This window comes from Colias philodice, chromosome 16, assembly GCF_061535455.1.
Source record: "Colias philodice isolate Cphi_HAF_F1 chromosome 16, ilColPhil1 Martin Lab GWU primary, whole genome shotgun sequence".
NCBI lineage: Eukaryota > Metazoa > Arthropoda > Insecta > Lepidoptera > Pieridae > Colias > Colias philodice.
This window is the reverse complement of record NC_143101.1, coordinates 4,127,337-4,147,527: the sequence shown is the minus strand read 5'-3', so window position 1 is coordinate 4,147,527 and position 20,191 is coordinate 4,127,337. Positions and strand designations below refer to the sequence as shown.

The following is a 20,191-nucleotide window of genomic DNA, read 5'->3' as shown; positions in this document are numbered from 1 at the left end:
TTAGCATATTTGAAAATAAGTAAACATTGCAAAAATATTCTTATTTCAAATTATAACTTTTTTTCATTCTAAAACTACAATACAATACACTCTACAATTTAATAAATATTATTGAAAAATTAAACACAATTTTCATGTAAATTATGTCAACAGAACCATCCAATATTCGTAGTATTAATTCCAACGTTTATAACATAATACAATAATGAGTACTAGCGTAATTTGTAGCGTGGTTTGTAGCTCCAAACTTAGATATAAACCAATGAGCCAATTCGTTCCAACGAGATATTTCAATAATCAATATGAAATGGAAGCGCAAAGCCATCATATGATTGAAGATAATGTGTGCAATACGAATTACGAGTTGAAATTGCTGAATCGATTTCTCATTAGTAGAATTTGCATCGAATTCGTGCGCTGTGTAAATTAATGTTAATTCATTAATTCGTTAATACGATGATTGAGCTAGCGAATTGTTAACACCAGTAATTAATATAGCGATCGTGTTTTCTTTCTATTTATAGAGCCTTTCGTTATATTAATTGCTACCATAGACGTAGTTATAATTGTCAGTTGTGCCAACTATTTTTAGGTTCAGTGTTTTGATGGTGTAGGTAATGTTGATATTGTGTCTTGAGTAAACAATAGGTATGTATTTTTAGAATCAGTCAAGTCCAGGTATTTTGATAGTTTGATGATATACTGCACAGACATACATTAATATACTATCTACAGATTTTTTTTTAAATAATTTAATTAAATATCTAAAATGATAGCGAATTAAGGAAGAAGAATTAATTATTTAATTATATTTGCATCCATTTATTTCACATACACATGTTATTGGTATGTATTTTCAAACAATACACTCTGACACACACAATACACATGCTTATTTATAATTATATAAAAAAAACATTAAATAAAATAATACACAAACATTACATTATAGACCGGGAGATACTGACACAAAATTTCGAGTCATTTGTAACAGGATGGCGGTTCTACAGGGGTCTTAGTACGCAATGACAAAAAGAAAAACGATGGTGTGAACGCTGGTACCGGCGGCTTAGTCGCGTGGGCGTTAGTCGAACTCGTCGGAAAATAGCGAAAGTCAAACGATTTGTAACAGTATGGCACTTATTTTTCCTGTAAGTTTGAGGATCAACAAATATAAATACAAAATTTCAAAGATCTATGTGTTGGAAATCTTCACTTATATAAATTAATAATAAATTAAGTTTTCAAGTATGACAGCACTTTTTCCCCCTACTAGAAGTATGGCAAATATAATAATGGTCACATTTTATCAAATACTCTCCAAAAATCCAAATGCAATACTGGTACAAAAAGTTTGGCGAAATAAAAATTTTTTGCAGATTTTCGGCGGTATGGCGACCATTTGGAATCGTCCGAAAAGTATGGCATGGCGATTTTCGTAAATGGCTGCACGACGATAGTTACCTGTGCAAAAGTTAGCCTGGTACAAATGGTTGAATAATTGTTTTATTTAAATCAACACATTCGCGTCGGTATGGCGGGCTGTAAGTCACACCGGAAAAGTATGGCATGACACTACCGCCTACTTCTTTTTTATGGGCTATCGGTAAATTCTAAAATTTTTGTGTTACAAATCGTTTGACTTTCGCTATTTTTCCGACGAGTTCGACAAACGCCCACGCGACTAAGCCACCGGTACCAGCGTTCACACCATCGTTTTTCTTTTTGTCATTGCGTACTAAGACCCCTGTAGAACCGCCATCCTTGTTACAAATGACTCGAAATTTTGTGTCAGTATCTCCCGGTCTATTACATTATTATTACATACTGCCTAATTTAACGAGTAATTCCTTGTCATTCAAAGCTAATTATCTATCTCAACTCGAAGCTAGAGCTGCAACAACTACTATAAAGCAAATATTATTTTAACCCAGTCATGATCTCGTACATATTATATGCTACAATAAAGTTATCCTATTAATTCCCGCCCGTGACGCCTGTTTGATCATAAAACAAATTAAGTAAGCGGAAAGTATTTTACGACGCGAAGCAAACTGATCTTTTAACGTTAATTTTAAAACAATGCTTTTATCTTTTAAATTTTTTCTGTGTAGTGAAAATTTTTAATCGTTATTTTTAATTACACAGTAAAGGGTTGCAAATCTACTCTCTCTGCTCTCGCTATAATTAATTATTAGACTTAATCTTGAATTTAAAAAGTATGTATGTTTATTATTAACTATAAACTATATTAATAATCAATATACAACTGGAGACACACCTATGTGTCCTGAACAACTAGAGTAAGTAAACAATGGGTTAAAACTGACCTGATTCATTAACCTTTTTACCAACCAATTTTTCATTCTCTAAATTCACAACTATGCCCCTAAAGTTCCACCTCTAAGGAGGTAATATATGACAAGACTGTGATGATGTACCTTCCTGTGATATTTACCTGTAACTTGTAAGTTATCGGATACAAATTTCAACTGTATAAATTGGGTCAGACTCAACGTGAAGTACTGTTTATTAAAGTTACCAAACATTCAGAAGATCGATAAATATATTAACTTAATAAATAAAGTGTTATTAAAATTAAAAATCTTAATCCTCATACATTTGAAAGACAATGAATGTATGTATGTTAAGACCCATTCGTAGACTACGAATGTTCCCTACGCGCAAATCAAATCTGATAGTACTGTTACACTTGAAGTTTATTAATAAAATATAAATACTAAAGAAATTGCATTCACTACGTGTTATAACAAATACAAAGTTATAACTTTATCATATACTTAGAACGTTACCTAAGTATAATTAGTTCATTATCTATTATTAGGATTATTAGGATATCATTATCATTAGGATGTATGGATGTATGGATGTATGGATGTATGGATGTATGGATGTATGGATGTATGGATGTTTGTTACTCTTTCACGTAAAAACTACCGAACCGATTACAATGAAATTTAGCACACATATAGAGGGTAACTTGGATTAACACATAGGATAGTTTTTATCCCGGAAATCCCACGGGAACGGGAACTAGCCGCGGGCGGAAATCTAGTACGTACATATATTTTTGTGAATCCTTACATACAATATAAATAATATATTCCTTATTTTCAGGTAACATACTAGCTTGTTAAGAAAAAGTATAAAAATGTTGAATTGCCTTTCAAACCGGGCAATGCAAAACAAAAGCTAAAATGTGGGATGACATAATAAAACGCACTCTGTTATAACCGGGTTAGTAGCAAAAGGAATCCCAAAGTAGGTCAAACCACTCCATCCCTTATGTTTACATAACGCAGGTGAACTAAACACATACACTAAGTAAACATTTATAAAACAGGCATTTCGTAAGTGTATGTCACATTTTACAGTTTAAAACAATGGTTTATAATTCTGTAGTGGAAAAGTTTTGTTTCAGCTAATATTAAGTTCGGAGTACATTTAAATATTCATAAGCACGAAGAATATTTTATTCGGTCTGTGTAACTAAATAAAATATACATGGTTGCAATTTTGCTTGTAACATGTAGTATTATGAGATTTGTTCTATCGGGAAAACTGTCAGTAAAAGTTAAGATCGAACCTCTACCTGTATCTGAAATTAAAATACAATTAAGCTGTGTTTTTGATAGATTGTCTTCTGGGTTAATGTTAACTAATAACTTGTGTAAAATCACATAAAATTCGTAGGCCAAAATTCACGTCACGTACGTCACTAAGCCAATTGTGCTACAAGACTTAACTTTTAAAAATTCCATAAGTGCTTTATGTCACATAGTACGAAGCCATCGCTATTCATATTTAAAACTCTTTGCACTGACATGTTAAAAAATGTACAGCTTTATACCAACACCAACAAATATCAAATTCAGAATTGTGCGTTTATTTGATAAATTATAAACTCTTGTTTCAGTTGAATCAGATATTTGTCAATGTTATCCACGCATAATACCAATAGATAATTATGTTTGATCAGGATTAATTTGCGCTAATCACCTCGATCATGTAACACTGGACCGTGTAATAATATTAATCATTGTGATATTATATTTCGAGCTAGCAGAGATATTTCAAATGTAACATAACCTTTGATGTATGAATAGATGTTTGAGCTTTTTGAATTACATAGGAATATGAAAGACAAAGATTAGTTAGTAGTAGACGAGTCACGAGATTGCAACGGAAAAGAAAGTAAACGAAAGGATCCTTTAGCAAGACATACTAATAGTTTACTTAACTTAATTCAATGGGAGATTGGTCATCACATGCTATAAACTAAAGATTTAATGAAACACATTACGCAATTATATAAAACAGAATGTGTAACTTTAATCTCACTGAACACAATAAAAAAGCAGACTACAAATAAAATACCATATAAATACTCCAGATAAGCCGTGAACCCGTCCAATTGCTAAACATAATTCAGCTGTTGAAAGCAAAACTCGCAATCGTAACCGAAATAACTCCTACAAACGTTGCAAATTTAAATAGATTACCTCGTTTTTTACCTGCAAACGGCGAAATAAACAAAAGGCCTGATGAGTCGGATCAGACGAGTAATGAAGTGAAATAATTAATTGTTTGCCGGCCGGGATATTATGACAGAAACGGTAATACTTTTAGAAGAACGTACCTCTTGAATAAATAATAAATAAAATAATGTATATTACGCTCAAGATTGTCTTATAGATTCAATATGGGTTCATATACAAGAGTCCTAACATAATATGTACTAATGGTGTCCTCTAGGGATGTCACTGTATGATGAGAAGAATTTCATTACAGGATAAAAGAAAATGTAGATATAATGAAACTCCCTCAACAACCTAGTACCTAAGTATAGTTATGAACTATTTCATAAAACACTTATCACAAAATAAGCTTTGGTTTGACCTTCCTATAACGTGTTTGCTTACACTACATCATTCAATACCAAAACATGACCAAACCTATCATACAAATTGATACAAATCATCTATAAATAAATAATATTGACGTATAGAGGAGACTAATGATGAATGAACAGGACACATACATTTCGCTCGTTTGCAAGCGTTTGCCGACCACCGCAACATAGCAAATGTTTGCGAACAACGTGTCAATAAATATTTTACTACTCCATTAAGCTCCAGAGATAGAACAGCCAGACGAGCAAGTCTGTTCTCGAAAACAAGACATAAACACAAATATCTGCATCATTCCAAACCACTTGGACTTGCCTATTGTACAATTGAAATAATGCATGTTTAGATAATAATGAGACAAGAAGATAGCATCCCATCAAACTGCATTCCAGCCAAAATAGAAGTAGGGTCTATTATTAGTAGGCTATAGTGAGCTGTCTAAAATGTTAGTCCAATTTTATAAGGGAGTTCTATTGCCAGTATTTAAGCAAATTTCATCCCACTTAAAACATTATAGACAGTTACTTTTATTACAGACTAGGTTTTCGCCCGCGGCTTCGCCCGCGCAGTCAAAGAAAAACCCACATAGTTCCCGTTCCCGTGGGATTTCCGGGATTTCGTCATTTTCCCGAGATAAAAAGTAGCCTATGTCCTTTCTCGGGTATCAAAATATCTCCATACCAAATTTCATGAAAATTGGTTCAGTAGTTTAGGCGTGATTGAGTAACAGACAGACAGACAGAGTTACTTTCGCATTTATAATATTAGTATGGATTTCGAATACTTTTAAAGCTCACTGTGTGGCCACTAAACCAACAAAGTTTAAAGAAATAGACAATAATAATAGTTACCATTACGTTAAAACAGTTAACCTACAATCATACTTAAACTTTATGCTGATTTTCATTTGTAACTTAACTAATAATCTAAAAGTAAAACATCCCACAGCTTAAGTACAAACTTTGACAGAGCATTTACCAAGCTCTCCAAGTTTCTCCCTCATAAACTACATGACCACACCACAATAAAAACTCTTAAATTATCTCCTTTTATTCGCCTGAAATAAAGTCACATAAGTTTAGAGCATGTGACAGATTTATACATCGTAAACGAGCGAAGTGTCCCAGTAATAACGGATTTAGAACAATACAATGGGAGCGTCGATGCCGTAAATATTTAAAGCATTGTATTTCGTAGTGGACACATAAACGCATCAAGTTTGCAAAGGATTCCCAGTTTGTGTACCGATGCAAATAACACGAGTTAACGTTCTAAGAAACTTGTATTGTACAACTAGTTCCCGCATTGTAAACTTTATAAAGAGCAAATCTAAAGGTTTCTTTAGCGTTAGAGAAGTACTTAGTGATATTACGTAAATAAAAGCGACAAAGAACTTTGATTTGAGAGAAAATAAATCACGTGAATTATTGCGGCTTTTCCATCTTTAGATAAATGTATTTCAACTTTATAAAGAGATTCTGCATTGTTTTGCTTTAGAATTTAATACTGACAATAACAATTTTAAATTTTAATTGCATTGAAATACAAAATTATCTGCTAAGCAAGGTTTAATTTTACTTCGCAGAGCGGAAACATTTTCACAAATTACGGTTGCACTTTTTAGCTTTTCATTGATAGTTAAGGTCAGCTAAAACCACTAGACGTTTACAGGATAAAAGCATTTAAACGTGGCGCTTTTAAAATCTATTCAGTGTTTTCCTATTTATAATTTATTTCCATTCATTTGCAATTAACAAACTCGGCAAGATCCACATATTTTTAATTAATAGAATGGTTTTAATTGAGTCATGAATATTTTAGAGATGCCTATTTAAGTATTTGAGAAAATACTAAAAGAACTATCAGATTCGGGATTAGTAATTTCAAAAGACAAGCAGAAATTAGTGGCTCTGGACTAGAAGATGTCACTTCAGTGTTCTCTTCCCAACGGTAATATAGAAGTGCCATAATATAACAGAAAAAAAGTCACGCAAATATGCGTCTGACACATGACCCATTTTCTTCGTAAGAAATGGTTCGCTTAATATGCAATGTAGATGCGACCGCCAAGAACATTAACTATACAAGTTTCAAGTGTGCCTTCATTACAGCATAATCATTGTTTAATGTTATTTTAAATATAAAAAATATGCATTTGAGCGTATAAGGAATCTAGGAAATAAATTCTCAAATATTTAAGCACAACGTAAGGCTAGGCTAAAGATATTTAATAAAATAATGTCATTGACATGGGTATTGTTTGAGTACCTATTTCAAGTGATATTTAAATTTCCTTTATTCGATGCCTGTGCAATGTGCATCATGGTCAATTAAATAGTATCTCAATTATACAATACACAATTTTCTAATAATGCCATAGATTGAAACCAGATACTCTCACAGCATACATTCTAGATACCGAGAATATTGAACAAGTTTCAAGTGAGTATCTTTATTACAACCCCGTCGTTGTTTAATTTTGTGATAATGAAAGATGCTCCAATACAGTATCAGTCGATGTTGTACCGAAAACTCGGTTCGAATATCGATATTCGATAGTCAAGTCGATACTTGCAAACTCGCTAACTAGTTTGACGGCTATAACTTAGGAATCATACCGTCTGGCTTCCATCCAGCGCATTACGTAAATAAAAACTTGACCTAGCACACTCGGTACGCCAGTGTGTCCTGGATAACTTCTTTAACATACATTTGAGTACGTTTCTCTTTTATAGCGCCCTACTTGCTTGGGGAGACATAAAAGTCAGCCAAATTAAACCACGAATATGGCCTAAGTTTTATATAGAACTGAAGTTCGCTTACTCATTCGCAAATGATACGTAACAATAGGTTTTCATTTTGAATCTACATCTAGTTTCTGCTAAGTTCTCTTCAAATTATTTCAACCACATGCTCAGAAATAGAACTAGATAACGAGCCCTTAATAAAGAAGAAAAACCAACTCAAAATAACAACAAAGGAACGATAAAATAATGACAGTGATTTTATAAGAGCGTATTAATTTACAAATCAATCAAAGTACAAAAATAATTTTACCAAGAAATATAGATCTGGTATCGAAATGATTGAGTATAAAAAGTATTTGTATCTCGTACAGTTTTTATTTTCCGCTAATTGCATCGACCGATCGTAAGTGGTTTCGCTTCCAATTACTTAACCGGGATTAATATAATTGAATCGTAGAAAACTTTTTCATATAACCAATTTTATTTATACGAAAGCTAATTCATAGAACAGAAATATTAATTAATCTTGGTTTATGACATATGTTTAGCGTTTTATATGCATATGTATGGATCGCAAGAATTTGTAGAAGAGAGAATAAAAGGAAACGGTTCGGCAAGAAATTCTTTAGCGCTGATACATAATGCAAAGACGTATAAAGGTGAACTATTAAATTTTATTTCTCCTTGGAACACTTTACCTAGAAACCTTTAACAATAATGGGAAGGATTATAAGAGACGCATTGGTAAATAATTGAAAAGAAATTGCAGTTAAAGTTTCAAACTACGCGTAGGAATTTGTTTGAAAGCAACAAGGACCTTGAATTATCGGAAACATTTTGTTGTGGTTGTTTATGCATTTGTGTCAAGGGTATCGGTGAAAAATTTAATGAACGCGATGCAGTCCCTCGGCGTCAAAGTCATGATAATTAAAAAAGCGAAAATTGGAAACGCTATTATATCAGTCGAGGGTCGGTTGATACAAACATTTTGGCGCCACGCCAAGTGCTGCCATCTGGAGCGTTCGATATATTTTTTAAATGTGAAAACATTTAAAAGGCTTTATTGTTTCGTGCGTGAGGTGCGGATAATTCTTGTACTGATCCGCGATATTTTATACGGTAATAAAATGCTTTGAGCCGTTCATATTTCTGCAACGTGAAATATTACTGATGTTTTAAGAGAATGTAAAAGGACCGGAAATATAGTTGGTAACATAATATTTTACAACGTATGATAATGTTTTCATTTTTTTTTATATGCCAAGAAATTAACATTAAATAAAACAATTTTTTGTTTATAATTTTGGGCTCGTAATTATTTATAAATATAAATAGTCAATTAATATGATTCAAGCAGATACTAAGTTACAAGTTACAATAAACAGCACATCTACTTAGCCACAAATCAAAACAATATAACATTTGTTCAACACTTTCCATCCAACCATCCAAAAATCAAAAGAAGTATTTGCAATGAAATTTAATTTCTGTCATAAATGCAAAGTTGCATTGTAGGGAATACTCATAACATAATAGTGATAATATAATAAGCATTTTCTTAATTAATACGAAACTTCATAATGACCTCCGTGAACACTCTTTACAATTTTGTGTTTAGATTCACGTTGTCTTTCTTCTATCACAAAAGCTAAAGTACATAACGTATTCAAAATTGAATTAGGAATATTGCCATGAGTAAAAAGCACGTACCTATATGCTATTCTAGAACTAAATATCAGTGTAAACGTTCCATAATTCTACAGTCTTATTCAGAGTCTTGTTCCCATTTTTAACTCAACATGACTCACCAATTGATTCCCCAATAGATTTATAAAATGATACGGCCATTCATTAAAGTGCTTATCAATATCACATTTTCCTACTGGCAACACAACTTAGTATTGATTTATTAATAGTTGGCAGATATCCAGTCAGCATTACACAGTCTTATCGTATGAACATGCTAGAACCGCTTTTAACATCAGTATTATTACTTACAATTGAATAAAAAAAGAATAAACAAAATATGTGGGAGATGCAGTTTTTCTATTCAAATTAAATTTAACTTGGAACGTACATTTTAGAATGATAACAGTAAAATTTAAAATATTACGACGAATTCTGAATATGTTTTTTGTTAGCAGACATTTGTTCTTCAACGCTACGAAATATTTTGCGTGTAAATTAAAATAATCCAAAAATAGACGAAACAGTACTTCTTAAATTTCCTAAAAGCGAAAAGTTAGAATAGCCTTTTGTTTGTAGCAAATTCATAAATATTAAAAATAACTGCTTCGACTTCACACCGTAAGAAAATGACGGAAAAATCAAATACTATTCAGTCTAGTTCGTCTTTAAATTATGATCTATAGAAACATGATGTCTTTCAAAATCTCTTATTAAATAACGATTTATCCTCCTTACAATAACGTAATTAATTCATTAACCTACTTCGTCACGGCGTGAAAAGTCACGCGCCTGCCCTCTCCTAACCGACCTTTGTTAAACTTTATACATTTCTTTTGTCCCATTCATTTCATTATGATTTCATTTATTCTTTTTAACGTTAAGAAGCCTCGTTGACCCAAATACCTTGATATTTGTGGCGACATGGACTCCACTGCTCGTGGACAGGTACCTTTTTAGAGTCAATTGCAGAAATAATTATTCTATAGCTGATTTATAAATTTCAGTATCTAGTATATTTAATATTGTGGGTTTCAGATTTCGTTAAGGTTAGAAACTAAAGCTTATCAACATTTGAAGATCTTCTTTAGTTATATCGTAATACCTTCACAAAAACTTATATCAAATCTCTATCACATAGCCTTCTGGTAACATGAATTTTATGCACTTTTAAAATATCTAAAAGATGCAGGCGAGAATAGATCGTCTAAGAATGGTTTGACGTCATTGAATCTCGTCACATCAACCTTGAATTCTCTGTATCGAGTTCTATCTAAGCACTTATATTGGATTATCTAACATTTAGTTGTGCTTCTCTTAATGGTATTAGTTATGAATGGCTGTGATATTTTGGTAAAGTTAATTACGTTGGCGTATTAACGAATTATGTCTATGAATAGTGTTTAGGTTTCATGAAAATTTAACTAAACGCTTTGGTGAAACAAATGAGTTTTGACGGATTTTAAACGATATTTGAAATTATTCACTTAATAGGAAGGTCAAATATAATATTAATGTTATAATCACATTAAAAAGAATACGCTTGCATTTAAATAAATATTTACTCAGCAGGCATTTTTTAATTATATAAAAACATATTTCATAACATTTACAAACTAAGAACATTTTCAACGCCAAATTGAAAGAAAGAAAGAAAGAAGAAGAAAGAAAATACATTTATTTTAATGAATTAAATTGAAAACATTTTCAACGCCAAATTGAAACGCACAGAAAATATATAACAAGTAATGGAAAAACCATTTTCAGTATCGAATTTATTCATTTAACACGATACAAAACCATTTAAATCTGTAAAGCCACTAATTATTGTACATTGGTTTATTTAAAACCGCGTGTATTATAATATTCATGTCATTTTTAATAGAATTCTATAATTACGCGGGAAAAATGAAACTACAAAATATATCGTATGGAAAATATCCAATAGATAGGGTAGGGGTCTGCGAGGCATCGCTTCGTGGAGGTTCTTTGCCTCTCGGGAGGTCCTCCTACACTTTCAATAGTTACCCAAGTTATATATATTTTGTTGTATGGGTATTTGCAGAGATATACAAATAAATAGGAAAGATGTTGCTACGCGATTTACATTTCATGTTATGCGTTTTTGGGATTGTGTTTTTTGTAGCAATATTGTGTGCACTGTATTGAAGAGATGCAATAAACATTTGACTAATTGACTTACAGACAATTTATTCAGGCCCAAACAATTTTTAAACGGGTTTTGATATTTATTTATATCAAAAAAATAAATAAATAATTAAATTAAATAAGTCGACATAATTATCAAGCATGCTCTTCCACAAACTATATGTAATTTGCAATGAATTTATTCATTAAGGGGCTATGCTAATCAATGCTTAAATTACTAACTATTTATATTAAAAAATCTTCTGCTAGCACGCATTAATTTAATATTTTTGTGAAAGTAGCATTGTCTTTCACGCAAACGGAAGGTTGACTGGACCTCACAAATCATAATTAAATTGTCATGTAATATAATTTTAAGCCAGATCTCAAATATAATTTTATCCAATATTCTAAAAAGGTATCGCATCATAAGATAACGTATTTTATTCTAGAAATACAGGTAATACGAGAAGGGATCGTGGGAACAATAAAGATACTAATTACAACCTCCGGCTTTTGTTTCCCGCCACGAAGATTTCTAGACAGATGTATCAGAGGATAATATAATTATTTTATTATTCCTACAATGTTTCGAACGATAAATTATCTTCGTGTTTAAGAACAATGGGACAAATATGTATATGATATATGTTCAATGGAATAACACGACATAATGTAGGTTTTATTAACTCATTGTTCTGTCTTGCATATACATTAGTTTTTACTGCTAAGATCTGATAAATTATAGCCCATATGTTTGTTTAATGGAGTTGTATGATTTTCTTTTTACTCCGATTCGAATAAGTTTCATAGTATTACAAAGTAGTCTCAAATACAAATCTCGTTGTTAGTTTTAGTGAAAAAAATGTTGCTCTACTCTAAAACAATAGTACAAAAAATTAACCTGAGTGTATTTTTTGTAATATTTTGAAATAGAGAAAACATTTAAATTCGATTCGTTATTACTTTGAAATATAACGAAATATTTCATTTTTGTTATTTAGCGAAAACAAAGAAACTGTATTTATTATCACGGATGTCCTGAAAAAGATGTTGTTTGCTTAAAAGTGCGGTTACCTCGTACTTTGGCAAAGCATATTCCATTAAATACCAAGTTAATTAACTTGAAAGCATTAATATTTGTCTCTAGATTATTCAGACATGAATCGCAAGGTATATTCACGGAATCTTCTCATTCAGTTTTATCTAAACATCGTCCTTTACATGTTCCTAGTCCGGAAATACATTCTGTGCGGTTTCAAATCCACTTTGCGGTGTGACCCTTGTACTCTGGCCAAAGACCTTCCGAACCTAATAAATGAACAAATTTAAACCTTATCGTGCCGTGTTACAGTCCACTATCCCGGAAGATAACTGAGAGCAGTTTCCTAGATTTGAACTAAGGAGTTGCAACTACCTACATTTCTGCAGAACAATATTCCCGTGTTAGTTTTTGTTCGCAATTTTATCCGTCTTATGTATGTGGTTGAATAACTTTGTTTCTCGCTGAGTTTATAAATTCATATCTACCTTAACAATATCTATAGTGAGTATAAAAGTTTGTAGATAATTTGGATACATGGATTTAATATTTCAACGCCCACTTTATTGTTTGTCAGTACTACCTAGATAACTTTCATTAATCTAGCTGACTTACGCTAGTGATTTCATTCGCGGAGTCCTCCAATAAAAAGTGACTGAAAGTGTATGATTCCAGACCTGCAAAGCCAAATTGGTCGGTATTTACACTGTGTTTGATTCCCTTTCATTATACAATTTAAATGTCTAACTATTAATACCTTTTGCTTTTTCTAGTGTTCTTATCGAAGAAATTCCTGTTATACATAATCTTTACCAATGTTAATTATCTGTGTCAATGTACTTCCAAATCCATTCCAGGTAAAGTTATGACGACGTTACTTTCATATTACTTACAGAAGTCATTACTAGGCCCACGACGCAATGTACCTCTTGAAATACATTTTCAATACCTACACCTGAATTGCAATACGACATTAAATATCGAGTCGGGCCAGAACGAGACGGCACATTCCCGTAGAATATATCAGAAATTCTGCATATCCATTCATTTTACATTTATTAAAATATCACATTATCAGCGCTTCCGTGTGGAAACCATTTTCATTACATACACAAGGGCATAACTTTTGCAGTGCAATTCAATCAGGGCAAATCTGATATTGGACAAAGCACTGGTTATATCTTGGCTGGACTCCAATATATTATCCGACAGGTGATGTAAAACAAAACATTTATAATCCGGCACGAGAAATTGATCTTTTATGCACGCTCATGCTATTTTTATGGGCTTGCTTTTCGACTTGGTGGTGTTTTTTTGCACAATGTACGTAGACAATAGGTAGACTAGATAATGAACACGATTCTTAGTGAAATAACTTTAATTATAACATCCGGAAGAAAAAGCTTTTAAATAATTTTTAAGACTTTGAAATAAACTCTTGACAAGATTTTATGAATGGATCGAATTATACTGTAATTAGTAGCAGATTTCATAGGAACTAGAGCTACGTCAGGAATTAAAGAAAAACAAGTTGTTAAGCACAGAAAATATCTTTTAATTTGCAAAATGTATTTAGATACGAAACCCTGGGTATAAAATTTCATTCAAGCTTGAACAGATCTGAAAATAAAGTAAATAAATAACTATTCTAGAATAGTTCTTCCAACTGTTTGTGCTTTAGGTTCAATTCCAATGTTTACCTACTATGTATATACATAGCAAATAGAAGCGTATGTACGGATATCGAAGTTAGGCCTGCGCATGCAGTACTATGTATGGGGTACGATTTCTTTGAGTTATGGAGTTTCAAATGCGGGAGACTAAAGTGGAATAACTTAGTCAAATACCATCACTGCACATTCATCAATGTATCCTACTAAAAATATTTCAATTGGGTACTTAAAAATGGGAATTTATACACTCCTAAGGCTAGGTTGTCTAATACAGTTTTAACCTAATAATTAATGTATCCTATAGCATCGGCGAATCAAAACTGTTTGAATAGGTTTATATAATTCATAAGATTTTATCTTTCTATGTGTCTTAGTAATTAAAGTAGGTATGATTTGTTCTGTGGGTGATGAGGTTATTATGCATTATTCTTAAACAGTTAACATCAAATTGATCAAATCACTGAATGCTCAAATTTTCCGCTATCTGTAGTATTTGATTGATCCACAACGAATGAATACGCGAGTCATAGTTATAAATATTGACCCTTACAAAATATAAATCGTGTTAAAACATTGAAATTTACTTATCGGTATTACGACAATTATCTTTGTTTCGTAACAATCATAAACACAAATAAATGTTATATACAAACATGAATGCCTAAATTACCAATTGTAAAGAATTCAAATTCCTACAACCTTTGGATTATACAACTGTCCTTGCGAAATGTATGAAATCGCAAAGAAAATGGCGTCGTTGATAGCGTGACTATCGAGGTGCGATCTAAGTTTCAATATCAACAATCAGCCGACCTTGCCAAGTGATACATCAATCAATATGATTTATATCGCTGATTGTGAATCGCAGTTATTAACCATGACTTAGTAAATTGTGTACATAATTACATATTCATGGGAACAATAGAGTTAGGTACAATATTATTGTAACATTAAGTTCACCGTGAGGACAGTCTCCTAGCTGTTTTTTTTTAATAAGCCACTGCTTAAAACTAGCTGGTTCCTACGTTAGAAAAGAGGTACGACCTTGTTTTAAATCATAATAGAATATCCCATTACAAGTGTCTACAAAAAACGAAAATTACGATTTGATAATTAATAAATATAGAGCCGTTTCAAAACTTCTTGTATGTTGCATAGTTAAATAATCTCGAAAATTAAAATTACACTTTTAACCATCAATGTGAGCGTCGACACGAATTCCCCTATATTTTTCGTAGTTCCAAAACCAGCAGCAGCGCTTTATAAATTACCAACGCGCCAGAACAAAACTTTTTATCGATCGCCGATTGTTTTTGCTCTGCACCTGACTGCTAGTAATCGAATATTCACACCTCGACTCACATTTGTTCACTGCCGTGGCGGATCGCGTTTCGCTAGAAACGCTGAAACTTCAGTCAAATTGAACGAAATTACTGAAGATGTTCGCTGATTTTAAACGAGCGTGGACCGAAAATTTTAATGTGAATTGTGTGTATTTTTTCTTCTAGTAATTGTGAACTGTTTTCGGATCATTGATAATTAAAAAAAAAAGTTTCCTAGTCCATCATTCAAGCAGTAAATAAAAACACGTTTGTTAGTGTGCACTATGATAAAATAAATAAATCAAAATCAAAATGTTATTTTTCAATTTAATACTATATGTACGCTCTATTATTTCAATGTTATTTTTCAATTTAATACAATAATGATACGCTCTATTAATTTATACTCGTAATTAGAGCGCATGTAAGGGGTAAATCTTTAGCAATACAATATTGTGTTCATTAATTTTGACAAGGTTTATCTTAAAATCTTGTATTACCTACGGGTATCTTTATTCTATATATTAGAACTAACATAACATAGCAACTAGCAAGATTTATTTAAAAGTATAATACGAAATGACGAAGCTTTCAACACAATGCGGAATATGATAATCGTATAAACGATATGAGTTTATTATATCGTGTTTTCGAGTAAACAAACATTTATCCATTCATCCATTTACAGTAAAAGGCTTTTTTATTAGATTCTTATTTGATCGATCGACGCTTCGCTTTTCTTTTAACAGATTCTTGAATTTTATTATTTTTCCAACTGCTACCGTTATAATTTCTCAATTGTTTCTTTTAAGCAACTTAGTCAGTGTACAATAATTTATGAATATGAATACCAAAGTTTTATTCTTTCCATCTTAGTATCGAATAACACAATTTTAAAGAAATTCCTTATATAGGTATTTTTACTTGTTAATCTAAAGTAAACAAACCAAAACCAACTTTAAGGATGTACGTTGATTAAAAATATAACGTACAGGGAATCCTACCACACCATTGCACACACTAAAATATAATTTGTTGTTGAATTTGCTCTTCTTGTGTTTAAGATGATTGAAATCCTACGCTTAAGTCGTAGTGATCAAATATCAATTGCACCAAAATCGGGACACAGTCGAATGTTAAACTATAACTTAATCATTTATCTAATCTGTCAAACCAGGGGCCACTGAAAATCAGTGCTGGGCTGTGAAAAGGCACAGCAAAATTGGTCCCCTTTTTGCCAAAGGGCTTTTGTTTTTCTTTATGTAGAGCTCTTTTTGGAGTTCTGTTCTATTTAATTTTGTGTGTTTTTTGGGCTTAGGCAAAATACATTTTTCTTAAGGTGCGTGCGCGTAATACCATCACGTCAAGGATTGGCGACGATTTTGGTATCTTTTAATCTTGCTTGTTCACTTCTGACACGTTCGCTCGGCACACACGCTCAATTTTTATTCTTTCTTTCAATAGCTTAAATAAGAAATGAAAGATCACTAAAGTGTTATTAGCGGAGCAGAGCCTCCGCTGCGTTTTGAATTTACTCTTCTTGTGTTCAAGGTGATTGAAATCCTACGCTGAAGTCGTAATAACGTCACAATCAAATACCAATCGTACCAAAATAATTGTGATACAGTCGAAACCATAACTTAAACCTATCTATCTGATCTTTCCAAAAGCTTAATTTAAAAAAGAAAGTCACTCACGTGTTATTAACGGAGGAGAGCCTCCGGTGCAGGCTGCGCAGCGACATGGCGTACCCCTAGCAGGGCGGGCTGCCGCTGCCTTTCCCGCGCGGCCGGCGGAGCGCGCGCGCGCCGAAGAACGCGCCTTCCTCGTTGCACGACTGCGAGCGCTGCGACGCCAACATGCCGCTCGCGCGCAAGGGACGCACGCGCGCGCGCCTGCCCCACCCGCACCCGACCACCTCAATCTTGGCGAACCGCACGGCCTTAACACCGAGACACTACACCGACCGACTCATGCGAACGTAGCTTTATATATGTGTATATGTCTATACTATACCGCGCACGGCTTGGCACTTGTGTACACTATAAGACTATCTATCAGCTAGCTTATTAATTGATATAATTGTTTAAGGCGCTTCGTCGATTACACTGTGTAAATAATTTGTTATCGTCGTGCTTCGTATCGTCGAATCTGAAACAAAGAAATGTGTATTATTTATTTGTTACACAAGAAATCGAAAGCAGATAGCTTGTTATACAATAGAGATAATAATTTAAACACAAATTGCTCTACAATTATTAAAATCTTTCAACATTATCATCGACTGTAATTCTATATCTCACAAAATAATATTTTCTCTCATTTTAAAGCACACAAAATACACGTGAAGATAAACAATTTGGCAACAGGAAAACCTCATTCATTATGAATTCAATGTTTGATGTAAGCTGACGCTTGTTTAATTAAGTCGCGAATTATTTTTGCTCTACACGACAAGAAGGCATCGGTCCTTTTCACGTTTCACGTTAATGAAATGACCGGTGAGCAAGTCCATATAATCCTTTGATACTTGTAATCTAATTTCTTACAATGCTACACTGACCTCTCACGAATTTATGAAATAGGTCAAATTCTTGTAAGAACCACACTACGCCTTAATATAGATATCGGCATGAAGTGGCGGTCTAAACTGGGTTTCCTAAATTAGTTCAGCTGGATACGTTTCGATTGCTTATTTATAGCCTCCATATATTTAAATTAAGTTTTTGCATAGCATTTTAAAATGTTTGTAATGATTCTACACTAACATAGAGATAAAAATGTATTCTGCTGATGAGAATGCTATAAACATACTATTAGAAGAATGTATTGTTTAAAAAATTCAAACGGTACATAGAGAAATAGTTAAAAATCCAATAAAGTCTAAAGATAAAGAATAACTCTTCTCTTTATTAAATAATTTTGGTAAAACTTAGTCTAAATCAAAATCAGATTTATCTTTTTGACAACTACACCACAAGAAGATCCAAAAACAACGTCTTGACTCAATATAAACACAGACACAAAGCCTGTTATTCCAAAGCTTATAGATCTACAAACAAAACAATAAACACGCGTAATGAGATTAACTGCATGGGATTGTAAGTCGCTCCTCACTAGAGAAAGATGTATGAATGAAAAGCAAATTTGTTTTGTATGAATACGTCCTCAGAATCCAGTTATATTTATATTTTAAAGTGCATTGTTATTTTTCAACGTTAATTAAAACACAAGTTGGAAACTTATCTTTTATAAAATAAAGTTCGTAATGGTTTTCCATGCCGCTCTAGTTATATTCAAATCATGAAAGGATCAAAGGAAAATCAAAAGTTATTTAGATATATTGAAATACAAACGGTCGGCAATATCAGATTATACATATTCCTAAGAGTCTAGAGATCAGCATTTCGGGTGAAATAAAGGTTAACAATAAGTTTATGGATGTTTTCAATATTAAATTATTGTATTTATAACGAAATTTAATTGGTTTCGTTACGTTGAATTTGACACTTCATAAAAAAAATTACAGCTTGTTTACTTTTATTTCGTAATCTGAATGGACAGTCATATCCGGAGTAAGATTATCTACTAAGTATAGATTCTCTCATTCTCTTTACCTTACGTAAAAGTATTACTAGAATAGTATCTGAATTTGGAGTCCAATATGCCCATTCTACACATATAGATAAGTGTGCTGTATGGATGTACTACGCAACCCTGTCTACGTTCTACCTCCCCGATATTACAGGCGTGATCATCTTCGCTCACGTTTTTCAACGTATTTTATCGTCTATGAAACTAATACCGGGTTAACCATCAAGACGACGCCCTGCTGCTCACAAAGAAATGAGGTTTTATATTGCAGTGCCAAGACATTGCTACGGCTTATCGACCGGCGGTTTCGCACTTAAGTATATTAATAGACTAACTCGTGGTCGTCGAGGCGAAAGACGGAAATTATCCCCCAGCCTGGTGTTCCGATACTAATAAGCCGGCTAATCACCTTCAATGGTTTCCAGTACTTATGCTACGAAATAATTCAGGCACGAAGGTTATGAATATAAAATAGGTAACAAATATAATTGATTTAGAAGTTAAGAATGTGTTCGTAACTGCTAATGACTATGCTATTACATGCAAACAATATCAATTATTGAAAGTAACTCTAGCCTGTGGGGCTATATTATAAAATATAGACTTCTACTGTAGCTGTTTCTGCAATAACAGTAAACAAAATGTAAAGTATTATGAGGTTGTAGATCTATATCTATCCTAACCTATAAATTGTCTGCATTTCACTCGCAATAACTATGAAATGAGTAAGCTTAAAAGGAGGAAGACTTCCATTGTTACATTTTCCTGCACATTAAGAAAACAATATTCAAATTTTTTTATTCCTTATCCAAGTTATGTAACGTATATTATTAGCCTTGTTTTTGCTTACTCATAACAAATCAAACAGTCTTGATCGTCCGATCGGAATAAAATATTAATACCCAAAAGGGGCAGCCCTACATAAAACGCTTACAGAGCTCATTAATCTTTCGCGTGACAACCCACGAGACGTCCCATCCTTCTCCATTCTTGACTTAATAACCGGTCACGAATCCACCGTCCTTCAAACTACAATAGGTATGATTTA

At 32.6% G+C, this 20,191-nt stretch overlaps 1 protein-coding gene across 5 annotated transcripts in view; it reads right to left on the bottom strand.

Moving 5' to 3' along the window:
- The window catches only part of Ih (hyperpolarization activated cyclic nucleotide gated potassium channel Ih), a 186,481-nt gene that overhangs the window by 154,033 nt on the left and 12,257 nt on the right, over positions 1 to 20,191 (bottom strand). For all 5 annotated transcript variants that reach the window (XM_089705384.1, XM_089705383.1, XM_089705386.1 and 2 more), the window contains exon 2: positions 17,247 to 17,700. In XM_089705384.1, the coding sequence (XP_089561510.1) occupies positions 17,247 to 17,293 (47 nt within the window). In that variant the 5' untranslated portion in view covers positions 17,294 to 17,700. The remainder of the gene's footprint in view (positions 1 to 17,246; positions 17,701 to 20,191) is intronic.